Raw genomic sequence first — 13520 nt, forward strand, 5'->3', positions numbered from 1 at the left:
ATCTGCTATTGGACCGTTAACAATTCAAAATCTACTTTAACTAATTACCGCGAACCACATTTCAGCAAATGAAAAATCAAATCCTGAACCAGGTATAATTATTCCATAAGAAATTAAATTGGAATCGATATTAAATTTTCATTTTTTTTCTGATAGATTTTGGTTTGGATTCCTCTATGGACAAGATAACGAAAAAATAATGGGCTGATTTAGGCTTGATTCATGATCAGTCTGAGTTTGTAAATTCGATAAAATAAATAACATTAATTATAAAATAAATAATATTTTTAAAAAATATTTAAATTAAACTCGAATCAAATTATGAAATTAATCCAAGGTAGTTCGATGGCTTCGTAAGTAAGGTACAGTAAGAAACAGAAAAAAGAGAGCGGGGGAAGATAAATGGAAAGAAACAGTACAGTCCAGTCCGGTGCGGTGCAGAGTGGGACCACTTACCCACTTTGCCTTCTTTTATTATGATTATACAACATGCATGCATGCATCGTCTTTTAATTAATTAATTAATTATGTACATCTTTAATCTGTGTCTGCCCAACTCTTCTCCCTTAAAATTTTAATGTAATGTAATGTATTATCAAGTAAGTTAAGATTGAGGCAAGAAAATATAAAAATTTAAGGTAAGAAGCTGTCAACTATGGAGAGATCCAAATGTAGAAATTTATTCTTAATCTGGATTTAGTAATAATAACAATATAATTAGGATTTAATTAGAGATTTTACCTATATATTTGTGGGGTCTGATAGTGTATGCACTGGTACAGATGCAGCCAAAAGCTCCTAGAAATTCTCAACCGCCGATCACCATCACGTGGGTGCTTGGTCAGCTGTCTGGTTTTGGTCAACCTGTACGTCTACTTACTGTTCTGTAGTCAAAGCACTATAACTCTAGTTACCCATAGCTCTGTCTTGTCCAAATCTTGCAAAAATCTATTCTGATTGGTCGGATCTTGAAATTTAGTGGACCTCTTTTGATTTTTACTTCAATTTTTATTACATTTGAATTTATTTTGTCTTGATTTTTTTTTTTTCGGGGCAAGTATTATGTCTTGGATTTATTATTTGAAAATGGGATTTGAAATTCTAATAGTTCAGGAATTGCTGAAAAGTGTATATACTTATGTATGATGAATTTGAAAATTGCCTTTTTTTTTTTTTAATTCTTGATTTCTCACCCGGGATGACATTTATAAAATCTTATAATGACGTTATAATAGTATAATCTAATAATTGAATTGTGATATGATATGATTCACTCAATTTAATCATAAATTAATTTAAATTTAATATTTTAAATCAATTTAGATCTTAATTTGAATTGGGTTGGCCACCGCTCTTAGTTAGAGTGGTTGAATTGATTGGTCCAATTCAAATTTTAAAAACTTAAAACAATTTTTGAGATGAATGGTCTCTTTTGGATAGATTGGTTTAATCAGGCATCCGAATTCAGATATATGAAAGTAAACTCCGAAGGCTGGAGAAGAAAGGTCCAAGCTAATCATCCTGGTTAAAAGGGGATGGTACCGATAGAGAAAAGTGGGTTTGGTGATGAGAAGAGCAAGTGCCGAGAAAATTTGGAATTCGGACCCAGTTGTTGGAATGAAGCATGTGGAGTGTCTTGGTAGGAAATGGCAATAAGATTGTAGGCTTGAGCATAATCCTCAGGTTTTGTCTATTTGTTGGGAAGTGTCGGGGGCAGTCTTCGTTATTTGCGTATAAACCGGCACGTTACTTGCACTTGTAGGATGCCTGGCTAACCCAGTCTTCTCGTTTCTCTATTCTTTCTAAATTACCTTCTAGACTTAGTATCATAATCATGGGTTATTAAAATCCTGCAATATATAATTCATATCATATTTATAATGTAAGACAAACAAAAAATATAAATATATTAAGATGTATAAAAAATTATATAATACGATTGATGTATATATTATCAATATAAATTAGTAAACATTTTTTAATAAGTGATGATGCGATAAAGATGAATATGAAAAATTTTAAAACATATTTATAATATTTTTTAAAATAATGATGTGATAATCATTATTTTTTATTATTTAATATTATTATTTTTAAAAAGATATTTCCTTTGATATGATAAGATGCATAACACATAATATAGAAAATTAGATTTTTAATATATGAAACGATACATGATTTAAATATTATAATCATAATCCTTATTAATATTTTTTGTATTATTAGATATGTATATTCTCCCCTATGATAATAATAGGTCAAAAGACTTATTGTCATTCAAAGTATAGTAAAATCTCAAACTCTCATATTCTAATTTTTAAAAATCTAAACACTTACTTATGAGTTAAAATTTATTAAAATTTTTAGTAAGGGTTAAAGATAAAATCGTTATTTAATAGTAATATTTAAAAAATAAAAGTTTATATTATTTTATCTTATAAATTTAAAAATTAATAATTTTTTCTAAAAATTAAGTTTAAAAAATTGATATCTTCCCCCCGCCTAAGGCTTCAAATTTCACCTCATGTTTACTCATCTCAAATGAATGAAATTTACGGCATCTTCGTATTTGTAAGCCAAAAAGATTAGAGACTAATGAGCGGAAAGTCCTAAATTATAATTTCCATGAATAGGGTGGCCTGCCGACCATGGGCCTCATGACTTTGGTTCTGGTTTTCGTTTTCTCCTAGGGTTTTTAACAAGGAGTAGCAGGAGTTGTATATAATTTTTTGGCTTAACATCTTACTTTAAGCCCATGGCGAAGTCAGATATAAATTATTACTTAACTTTATTCACATGTAACTTATTAATCGGTTTTGGGAGAATACGCAAATCTTGCTTTTCATTTCTAATATATCTAACATAAAAATCAAAGTATGACACTTTCAAAAAATAAATGATGAAATTTTTATCCGATATATAATTTATTATTGGCCAAATGAAATTTCTAACCCAAGATTTGGTAAATTGACAAATTCCCACCTTTAAGTTTCAAAAGTCTGATTCTTATTTATCATCCACTTTTCAAACCCACTCAACCCTATAAATTATAGTTTCATCAAAGTTAGGCGGGAAACAGCCATTTGACACCAAAAAACATAAACTCACTTGTCACAAACGCTTTGGGGACTTGATGACCTAAAATTGGCAGACGAAAAGCTGTGCACAGGAAAATTGGTGATCTCCTCCAGCTCTTCATTGTCCATTTTCTCATGACAGAAAGGAATGTCACTAGTTCATAAAATTAATAAACATTGTTATGGGCAAGCAAAGCCGCATTAATAAAATAAAGGACTCTTTTCTCGAACATCGAGAACAATTATTAGTGCGATGCATTACAATCTGAAATATACTGATAACGGAACAAACAAATCAAGGATCCTAAGAACGGCTGACCCGAAGGTCCATGATGAACCTAAATGGGAATCCTCTACAGGACCAACTAAATCATCAAGGAGCTTAATTCTTGACGGCTGTCACATGGTTCAAGAGCATCTGGACAACATCATATGATATTCTTTCAGTCTCCGTTTTCAGATGAAAAATCTTTGTTTCTGTTTCTTTTTCAAGCCGCTTCACATTAGCACCAGAATCTCCACTACTCTGTTAACGAAAACACAATGAAATGAAAAGACAATGCTATGACATGTATAGTTGATCAAGATGCATTACTTTCCAAATAGAAAATGAAATAATCAGACAACAGGGTTGAAGATGAGTTAACAGAATAAGCTCATATGGATAGTTTTCAGCACATACAACATACCTCTGCAACTTTCCTATGGAAGTCACGCTCCACCTGAGCTCGATATTCTACAATTTCCTTGTCGGCCTCTTCTTTAGCTTGCTTCAGACGAGCCATTTTCTCTAACCACCATAAAATCAACATAGAAAGGAAATGAGAAAGTCAGAAAAGGTTGTTCAACAACAAGATGGGTATTAAATTAAATTAAATTGATTAAAAGAAAAGAATTTTTGTCTGATAAAACATTTCCAGAAGTAACCCCAGAATATTTTCTTTCCATACTAGTGTACTGATAAAATTTAACCAATAAAAGATGCAATTACGAGTTTCATATGCAACAAATCTTTTCTTATGCAGATAATAGGAAAAACTCTAAATAACATCAATCGTGCACATAATTTGTATAAGAAAAGATGCATCAAGTTACATGTATCAGTTAAAAAATCCAATGCATACATAAGTTGAAGATTAGATTATGATTACCGGCTCTAGCAGCATTGAAAATGTGTTGAGCCTCTTGTTCTGCAGCAAGCAATTGCTGAATTCCACCTTGACCCCTATTTGCTGCCATACTTTCCTGATTTCCAGAACAAAATCGGAAGATTAAAGAAATATAATCACACAGTCTGCCTGAAACGTAACCCTAATTATCTATATGTACATAATCGGACGGTAGTACCTACTGATATTAACAATTTATGGCATTAACAACTTTATAATGAACCTAGAAAAAAGTCCAAACATTAACAATTTGTACAATATATTTCATCTTTAGCCCGAAATTTAAACTTCCTTCCAGCAATCTCAATTGTTTAGCTCAAGGATCTGAACAGAGAACGACAACTTCAACATTTCACAAATAGTTGAACTCGGAATACATACAATCAGACCATAATCTCATCGATCAGTTGTTTGAAAAAGAAAAAAACAGCAAATCGTATTCTGAGATCCAAATCATTCGATGAACAGATTCTGAGAAATCGGCTGATTGAAAAACAACAATCCAGTGAAATAATTAAAATACAGACGAGAAACAGCAAATCGAGAGAAATATAAAAAGCAATGATCAATGATAAAAATATAAAACAGAACCACGAAAGGGAGTGTTGAAAAAAGAGTGAGTGAGAGTGGCGGCATTGGTAAGATACGGTAGGCAGGTACCTGATGAATCAATCTGATTTCTGAGAAGATTGAGTGGCAAGACACACCGGAGTCCTTCCTTCACTAACGTAACTGACTCGACTCCATTTATGTACATGTCTCAAGGGAACTTTCTGGGGTGTAAACGATGTCGTTTTTATTATTGTGAATTTTTTAAAATATAAATAAAAAATAATTAATTTAACTTTTTAATGATATTATACCATTTAAATCTAATTTATATATTATAAATATTCAATTTATTTTTCATCTATATTATTATTTAAATTACATATCAAAATCATATTAATTTAAGTAAATAATATTTCATCATATTATACGATATTTTATTTGCAAATTTGAAATTAAATTAATTTTTTAAGGTAATAGACTAATAGTTTCATTAAACCAATTTGGAAATTTAATTATATTTTTTAGGTAGTAATTTTATGAAATTAATTTGAAAATTCAATTATTTTTAAGTAATAATTTTCATGAAATTTATTTTTTTAGGTAATAATTTAAAAAAATTGAAATTTGGGTGATAATTTTATAAAATCAATTTGGAAATTCAATTATTTTTTTAGATAACATTTCATAAATCATGTTTAAAAATTCAATTAATCTTTTGGTAATAATTTTATGAAATCAATTTAGAAATTCAATTTATTTTAAGGTAATAATTTTAAGAAATCAATAGTAGACCAATTATGTTTTTAGGTAATAACTTGGTGAAATTAATTTGAATATTCATTATTTTAGGTAATAATTTCATGAAATTATTTTTTTAGGTAATAATTTCATAAAATTAATTTGGAGATTCTATTATTTGGAAACCTTTACCGGTATGTAAAACATTATTTATCCCCATAATATTGAATATGAAGAAAAATTATATTACATGCCTGTTCTTTTTTTTTTTTTTTATTTCAACAATTTTTACACTTAAAATCCTTTAAATAATTAGCAACAACTACAAAATAACAAAAGACACATCTCCATACTTGAATTCATTCAAGTTTTTTACTTAATTTTATATTTTTTTAGTGAAAAATTAATTATAATAATTGGGATTGAGATGGTGGAGAGCTGGGGTTTTGAAAGGATTCCAAATTTAGATATAAAGACTATCTTATTTAAGATACTTGACCATAACCCCTAAAATGTTAACTAAAATTGTTCTGTCAATTGAGTTAGATAAGCTTAATGTTTGATTGTTCAGTTCAAAAAATTCTGTTTCAAACCAAACAAAATCCAAGCCTTGCATGAGCTTAGAGGGAAAAAATTATCTATTATATTCTCAAGCTCAAGCTTGAACAAAGGTTGTTCAAGTTTGAGACCACTAGGGTTTAAACATTCATTGTTGATAGGGGTGCATTTGTTAAGTTTTTAAACCTATAAGAGATCTTAGGGTTTTTTTTTTTTATAAGTTTTTAAAGTTATGGAATGAGTCCAAAATCGACTTAAAACAAGTTTGAAACTTGAAAATTTTCAATAAACTAGGTTTGAACAATATGAGGTTGAAAAATATAAGGTTCAAATGGGCAGGGTCAAAGCCTAGGCTCAAAATTTTTTTTACAACCCCATGTTTGAACTAGCTATATCTAATTTAGTTGGTCCAATTGACAACCTAAAATTTGCAATATTTTTAAAACCAAACTGGTGATCAAATTGATTGTTTCATTGATTCACTGGTTTGACCGATGTAAGTGGAGAATCAACTAATTCAATTTATTATCAAATTAAAATTTAAAATTTGGTCAAACATAATCAAATCTAATTTTGACTTGGTTTGACCAAGCCAATTACCAAACAATGTTTTTATATTAATCGGACCAAACTTGAAATTGATTCCCTATTGAACCAGTTGAACCGGCCGATCTGATATTGTTTTCAAAACCTTGAAAATTTGTATAACCTCCTTAACCAGTTAATTTAATTAATTACCCAAAAATAAATTCAAATTCATTTATCAATATTTTGAGAATATACCAGGGCATTTTGACAGAAGGGAAGACAAACTAGAGATGTTAATGGTGCAAAAGACAATGCCAAAAACACCAACGCCTCTGTGTAAGGATCATGCGGTGTAGATGGGAGTTGATTTCATGATGTAATTGTGATGAGAGTATATTTCAGTGTAATTTTGATGTGTAAACATTTTTATGTAATGAAACTTTTATTTAGTAAATTTGTTTTCCTCTTTTAATGTGCATATTTTTGTTGAAAATAACATTTCATTATGAATTTAAAATAAACATAAAGTTTATTCAAGAGATTATGAAAATAAAAAAATATATTGTAAAGCATAAAAAATAACATTTGTTCTTATAAAATTTATTAAATTGATTGATGTATTTCATATTTGAATAAAATTATTTATACTCAGTATTAATATTATCATGTATTTTGATAAATTTAAATTAAAAATAAAATAACGTTAGACTAAATAATAATACATATAAATATATATATTTATATTTATATATTTAAAATAACAATAAAATTATGTGTACCCATTTTTGGCACACAATTTACGTACATATATGAGGTGTTATCATGTGATTAGATGTTTCTTTATCATATGATGACACATATTTTAAAATCACCTAATTATATGATGACACATCACTGTGTATATGAATTGTGTATCAAAAATAGATACACATATCATTGCTCTTAAAATAAATACATAAAATATCACTCTTTGGCCTTACTCGATGGAAAAGAAGCAGAGTGCAAAGCAGAGCCCAGAAAGACAAAAGCAAAATAAAATACCTAGAATTATAATTTGAGAAGAAATACATAAAACCCCAAATCTCCCAACTTAGTGAAGATGAATAGCCCTCGATATGATCTGAACTAGTTCAATCTCAAAAAATAATTCAATTTGATTTAACTCAATATAAATTCGTTTTATTAAAATTTAAACTAAATTCAAATAAAAAAATTAGCTCATTTTTTAATTTAAACCAAACTTAAGGTAAAAGATATTCAACTCAATTTGACTCGAATCAATAATTTGAATTTGTGACTCGATTCCAATTGAATGCATAACTCAAATTAGCTCGAATTCAGTATTTTGAATTTGTGACTTGATTTTATTAGAATAAAAAATTTTAAATATTATTTGAATAGAACAATATCGTTTTATTAATAAATCACATACTCGAACCATAAATCCAAGTTATCAATTCAAACCGAATCAAACCACGAATTCGAATAATTAATTCAAACTATAAATCGAATTAAACTCAAATTAAATCAAATTAAACTCTTTTTCATCCTAATTGAATTTGAACCAAATTTAATTTTGATTTAACAAACTCAAACTAAATTTGAGCTAAACCATATTCCAATTGAGCCGAATTAAAGCCGAGGAGTATTTAGACTTGACTCTGCCCGAATCCACCTTTAAAGATAATATCACTTACATTTTCCTGATACCATGCCTGTTAAAACAGAAGTGAAATACAATTTCTTGCCCTGCAATTTAGGAAATGACACTAAACCATTTCAATTTAACCCATTCTAACTTATCAACACCGAGCAGGCAAAACTTTTCTAGTCCACATAAATTAAACCGGTATCTTTTCAACAAAGTAACCCTCTGCCCCCAATTCTCCAATAACGCCAAAATTTCCTAATCAGCCTCCATTTCCATCCACATTTTATCTGTCATTCTTTAGTCCTCAATTATTGAGGATAAGGCTACCACACAATTGTTAATACAATGGAGGGTAAACCACTTCTTAAAACCTATAGCTTAAAAGTAATTGACACAAAAGTCTTGATATTAATTTTTATTAGCATCAAGTACATGATGACCAGATAGAAAAGAAAAAGGAAGGCAAAGTAGATGACAACATTAGCAAAATTACATAATAATATACAGATTCCATGGTCTCTTTAGCCTCTTAACGAAGCAATAATGCATTCTTCCTCCACCATTACTTGTCAAAATCATATGGCGGAGCTGCTCCTGAAGGATCCAAAAGCTTTAACCGCAGATGCTCTGAGGACGAATTGGTAATAAAACGCAGCGATGGCAGCACCAATTAAAGGTCCAACCCAGAAAATCCACTGCAACAAAAAAAAAAAAAAAAGTTTACATAAACCTTAAGGCATAACATAACAAAGTGAAAATTGGAATCAAAATTGATTTTGGAGATAAAAATTCATACATGGTCATCCCATGTCTTATCCTGATTGTAAATCACAGCAGCTCCAAAACTTCTAGCCGGGTTGATTCCAGTTCCAGTGACCGGAATGGTAGCCAGGTGAACCATGAACACAGCGAATCCAATTGGGAGAGGTGCCAAGACCTTTTAAGTTAAAATTTTAACAAGAACAATTAGAATTATGATGAAAATTAAACATATTCGATAGTGAAGTGAGATGTGATACATACGGGAACATGTGAATCCCTAGCGTTTCTCTTGGGATCAGTTGCAGAGAAAACAGTGTAGACAAGAACAAAAGTTCCAATAATCTCAGCGCCCAACCCAGTTCCGGTGCTGTAGCCGTCGGCGAGCCCGTTGGCTCCTCCGCCGTATCTGTCATAGTAAGCCTTCTGGAATGCCTTAACTAGCCCACAACCACAAATGGCTCCCAAACACTGAGCCGCCATGTACAGTATGGCTCGCACTAGAGACACCTTTCTCGCCAAAAACAGCCCAAATGTTACAGCCGGGTTAATGTGCCCACCTGAAATTTTTTACCAAACACAGTTTTCATTATTTGCACTAAAGAAAAGAGAGTATGACTTTGGTGAAGTTTGAATCTTTGACTGAAAACTGACCAGAAATGCCGGCGGTGCAGTAAACGAGAACGAAGATCATGCCACCAAAGGCCCAAGCGATGCCGAGAATGCCAACACCACCACATTGATCGGTATTAAGGTCTGGGTCAGTCTGGCTCTTGTAACCAATCACGGTCAACACAGTTATGTACAAGAACAAGAGAGTGGCTACGAACTCAGCTATAATGGCTCTGTAAAATGACCACTTGGTTAACTCTTCAGCGTCGATCAGAGGAGCCGGCGGCGGGTCGTAGTAGTCCTTCGCCTGGAAGTCGCGAGGCCCACCTACTTCAATGTCCTTGGCCATTGCTAGCTCGCAGTAGAATCAGAATTAACAAGGAAGATTGAGAAAAGTCTTGGTGGGAGTGAAGAGTAGAAAGATGAGTTTCGAGTGGAGAGTGGATGTATTTATGGGGCGATTTGAGATGATTAGTGACTATTAATTAAAACTTAGCTTAGCCGCCCAATCTCACTAATTGAGATTATTTTCCTTCACTTTCTTAATCAAAATGGCCGAATTTGAAATATATTTAAAAAAAACAATAATCACATTTGCTGTACAGCCAGTAGGCCCTGTACATTTACCACATTTTTTTTTATTCCTGTGATAGTGAAATAATGAGAGAAAGGCAGAGGGTTGGAGAAATAAGGAATTAGGAATGTGTTTTTTTCATGATTTGGAAATGGACAGTGCGGTCTGGTATCTTCTACCACTTTTTCTTTCCATACAAGTGGCTGATGGTGTGACACGTCTGCCCGACTAGGGTAGAGGACCCACCGATCACAAGGATATTGTGATCTCTGACGTTGATCAATGATGGTGACCAAACCGACCAAGAATCATGAACTACCACCACCGTCCATCCAACTGAGTCCAACCGCACCACTTCCTTGATTCTCTCAACCACTCATGTCATGCCACGTTTCTTTGTCCAAACAGCCGCCACCGACTATGTAGCTTTTTTAATTTTAGGGAAAAGGACCATTTCCCACCTAAGTTTAACTGGAACGGTAAATATATATTTATAGTAAATAAAAAATTAAAATTAAAATTTTAAATTTAATTTGTCAGAGTATATTTATAAATTTTTTATTAAAATTAAAGAATAAATTTATTATTTTATCAATAATATTAAAATAATTAAAATATATCTAATTTTTCTATTTTAGTTTAAAAAACCAATTTTTTTCTTAATATTAAGTTTCAAAAAATTTATTTTTCCTCTTAGAGTTTTGATTTTCCCATTAAACTTCTCTCTCTCAAGCAATCGGTATTGTCTGACTATTTCTCTCACTTTTTCAGGCCTCATTTTCGTTTGAGAAGATGAGTTGTTGTCTAGACGAACACGAATCGATGAGGCCATCGATTAGACTTTGTCGACTAAAATTGATGGCCACGTCTGGAACAATGAGCTAGGAGAAGACTAGAAGGCCATGAAAACATAGCAATTGCAGCTAATTCAATGAAACGCATAAAAAATGTGACGGAAATACGACGATCTTTAATTCATCTTCAATTGTTCATCAATCAGAGTTTTTTCACATGTAATCGAAGTTGTCAATAATGACAAAGGGAGAAGAGAGGATAGAAATGGTGGTCATTGACAATGGAGTCATTGAAGAGAAAAAAACTTAAAATTTTAAGAGTAAAAAAGTTACTTTTGAAAATTCAAATCTAGGGGTGAAACTCTATTTTTAACACTTGGAGAGAAAAATAAGATTAGTTTATATATATCTTAATAATATTATTAAAATAATAATATTATTTTTATATTTAAGAATAATCTTAACAAAAATTTAAAAATAAGTAGATGTTTAAAATTTTCAACTCTTATAGGTGTGTTTTTATCTTTTCACCAAACATTGGGTGAGAAATAGTCTTTCGGTCTTTATTTTAACCTAAAAGTTACTCTCACGAAATAATCAACTTTGTCTTATTACCTAACAAGGGAAAACTCTAGGCCAAACGTGATAATGAATAGAAAATATTCCTGGCTGTTGTTTTGCCAAGTGTCACGCAAGGGTAACTGGTCGGTTGTCCCTTTCTCTTCCGGTAACCTCTTTCTGTACGATCACGTGCCGAATAATACAGTGAACCTACATTCGGTATCCTGTAGAAACTTCCAGGCAACTTCGAAAGCATGCACTCAAGTCTGTTTCACTAATCTTAACTCTCGAACGAACTTTGGTTACCTAGTTTGGGTTGAAACTTATCTACTTGGTCCTTTGATGAAAACCAAGTCTTCTTCACTCAACTCAAACCCAATTTATTCTTTATGAAACATTAAAAAAAACTTTCAATAAAGTGAGAGATGAACAATAGATATCCCAAATGGGATTCGATTTAAATTTTTAATTTAAATCTTAAATAATTAATTTAAATTCAAATTTGATCTTATATAATTGATTAAAAATATTATTAGAGATGATCGATAAAATAAATAGTATCATTGATAATATAAAATATACTATTAATCAGATAGATATTGATATCATAAAAGATTCAAACTAAACTTGAATTAGATTATTGAATTAAAACTTAAATTTAAATTTAATTTAAATCAAGTTAAATATCAATTCAAATTGAATGAGTTTAATTTGAATCCAACTCTAATAGAGACGGAGAACACAAAACCACGATCGGTTCAACTCTAAGAGAAGAAAAATCCATCCTCTCTTCCCTTCCTCCTGCAAGTCTCTTCGACAAGCCATGTGAATGAACTGTAGGGCTTCATTCGGGCTAACACATTATTTTGGGCCTTTCAACAAGCGACAAGTTATATACAATTAACTAATAAATTTTGGGCCCATTTGTTCTTTGGGCTTCAAGCTCAGGCCTGAAAATGATTTTGAAACCTCGAAAAGTGTAAGCTCAATCAGGCCTGAATGCGTTTCTATTTGATACATTTTTTCAGATTGAACTTTCGAACTGCAATTAGCATGCCTATTTGAAAAGGTAATATAAGGAATTTTTCATCATGTTATTACTCAATTTTTGCTATAATTTAAAGCTATGTAATCTATAGACCCATTGGCTTTTGTTGTGGGTTGTGAGGAGGATTATAAATCCCTAGTTTGTTTTAGTAAAATTATCCATTATTTCATTGACATCAGTGTATCGTTCATAGGGTCCAAATTGTTCACCTAAATTTGCATCATCACTACCCATAAAATTATACGTATTTATTTTAAATACACAAATAAATATATATAAATTAATATTTAATTACATAATAAAACATTATATATATATATTTATTTATCTATTCAAAATAGGTACCTTAGGTCGACTATCCAACAATGTTTATGGAGTTGTTGTCAATAATCCATGCACACTAGACTTAATTGTAAGCGTCCAACTCCAATCATAAGGCCATTGTCATTAAGCGTGTAGAAGATTTTAAGCCGAAAGAGTGGTGGCTGCTGATGGTCATGTTCAACTGTTTGTGCAGTTGGAGAAACAGAGAATTTTAATTCCATCTTTGTTTTACTAATCAACGCAACTTCTAAATCTGGACATTTTTGCTTGTTTGATGGCTACTAATTTCAGTTTTCTTTCTTTTCCCAAAATTTCTCAACAATTTAGATTCAGTTTCAAGTGAAATAGATGAACCAGGGCTAGGCGAACCATTTCGCCACTAGATTTGATTACACAAAGTAAGAAGATTAGGCCAGTCTGTGGAAACAACCCAGATTACAAATTTTTATATGAACCCAGAAAAGTTTAAGGAAATTGCCGATATTGAAATGAAGAAACTTGAACATGAATACAAATTGGTTTGATTTTTACTACAAAACTTAAGATAATTTACAGAATGCTTCTATTAACTTGGA

The 13520-nt window shown here is 31.0% G+C and overlaps 2 protein-coding genes across 2 annotated transcripts; both read right to left on the reverse strand.

Moving 5' to 3' along the window:
- Nucleotides 1–3213: 3213 nt before the first annotated feature.
- LOC123214000 (V-type proton ATPase subunit G-like) lies at nt 3214–5016 on the reverse strand. Its single transcript, XM_044633678.1, has 4 exons — nt 4907–5016; nt 4229–4322; nt 3767–3867; nt 3214–3603 (listed from the first exon to the last, which is right to left on the reverse strand). The coding sequence occupies exons 2-4, from the start codon at nt 4314–4316 to the stop codon at nt 3460–3462; spliced, it is 333 nt and encodes a 110-aa protein (XP_044489613.1). The 5' UTR covers nt 4317–4322; nt 4907–5016; the 3' UTR covers nt 3214–3459.
- Nucleotides 5017–8661: 3645 nt separating this feature from the next.
- Nucleotides 8662–10105, reverse strand: LOC123192563 (aquaporin PIP2-2-like). The gene is made up of 4 exons (XM_044605152.1): nt 9687–10105; nt 9297–9592; nt 9070–9210; nt 8662–8968 (listed from the first exon to the last, which is right to left on the reverse strand). Exons 1-4 carry the CDS (start codon nt 9991–9993, stop codon nt 8849–8851), a joined length of 864 nt encoding a protein of 287 aa, XP_044461087.1. The 5' UTR covers nt 9994–10105; the 3' UTR covers nt 8662–8848.
- Nucleotides 10106–13520: the final 3415 nt, after the last annotated feature.

The sequence above is a fragment of the Mangifera indica genome, chromosome 1 (genome assembly GCF_011075055.1).
Source record: "Mangifera indica cultivar Alphonso chromosome 1, CATAS_Mindica_2.1, whole genome shotgun sequence".
NCBI lineage: Eukaryota > Viridiplantae > Streptophyta > Magnoliopsida > Sapindales > Anacardiaceae > Mangifera > Mangifera indica.

What these genes read in the sequence shown, in the direction of transcription:
- LOC123214000 (XM_044633678.1), bottom strand. Translation starts at nt 4,316, where the DNA reads ATGGCAGCAAATAGGGGTCAAGGTGGAATTCAGCAATTGCTTGCTGCA. An exon ending in TTTCAATGCTGCTAGAGCCG is followed by an intron (nt 3,868 to 4,228) that starts GTAATCATAATC and finishes TATGGTGGTTAG; the next exon opens with AGAAAATGGCTCGTCTGAAG. An exon ending in TCCATAGGAAAGTTGCAGAG is followed by an intron (nt 3,604 to 3,766) that starts GTATGTTGTATG and finishes TTTCGTTAACAG; the next exon opens with AGTAGTGGAGATTCTGGTGC.
- LOC123192563 (XM_044605152.1), bottom strand. Translation starts at nt 9,993, where the DNA reads ATGGCCAAGGACATTGAAGTAGGTGGGCCTCGCGACTTCCAGGCGAAG. An exon ending in CTAGGGATTCACATGTTCCC is followed by an intron (nt 9,211 to 9,296) that starts GTATGTATCACA and finishes TTAACTTAAAAG; the next exon opens with GTCTTGGCACCTCTCCCAAT. An exon ending in ATAAGACATGGGATGACCAT is followed by an intron (nt 8,969 to 9,069) that starts GTATGAATTTTT and finishes TTTTTGTTGCAG; the next exon opens with TGGATTTTCTGGGTTGGACC.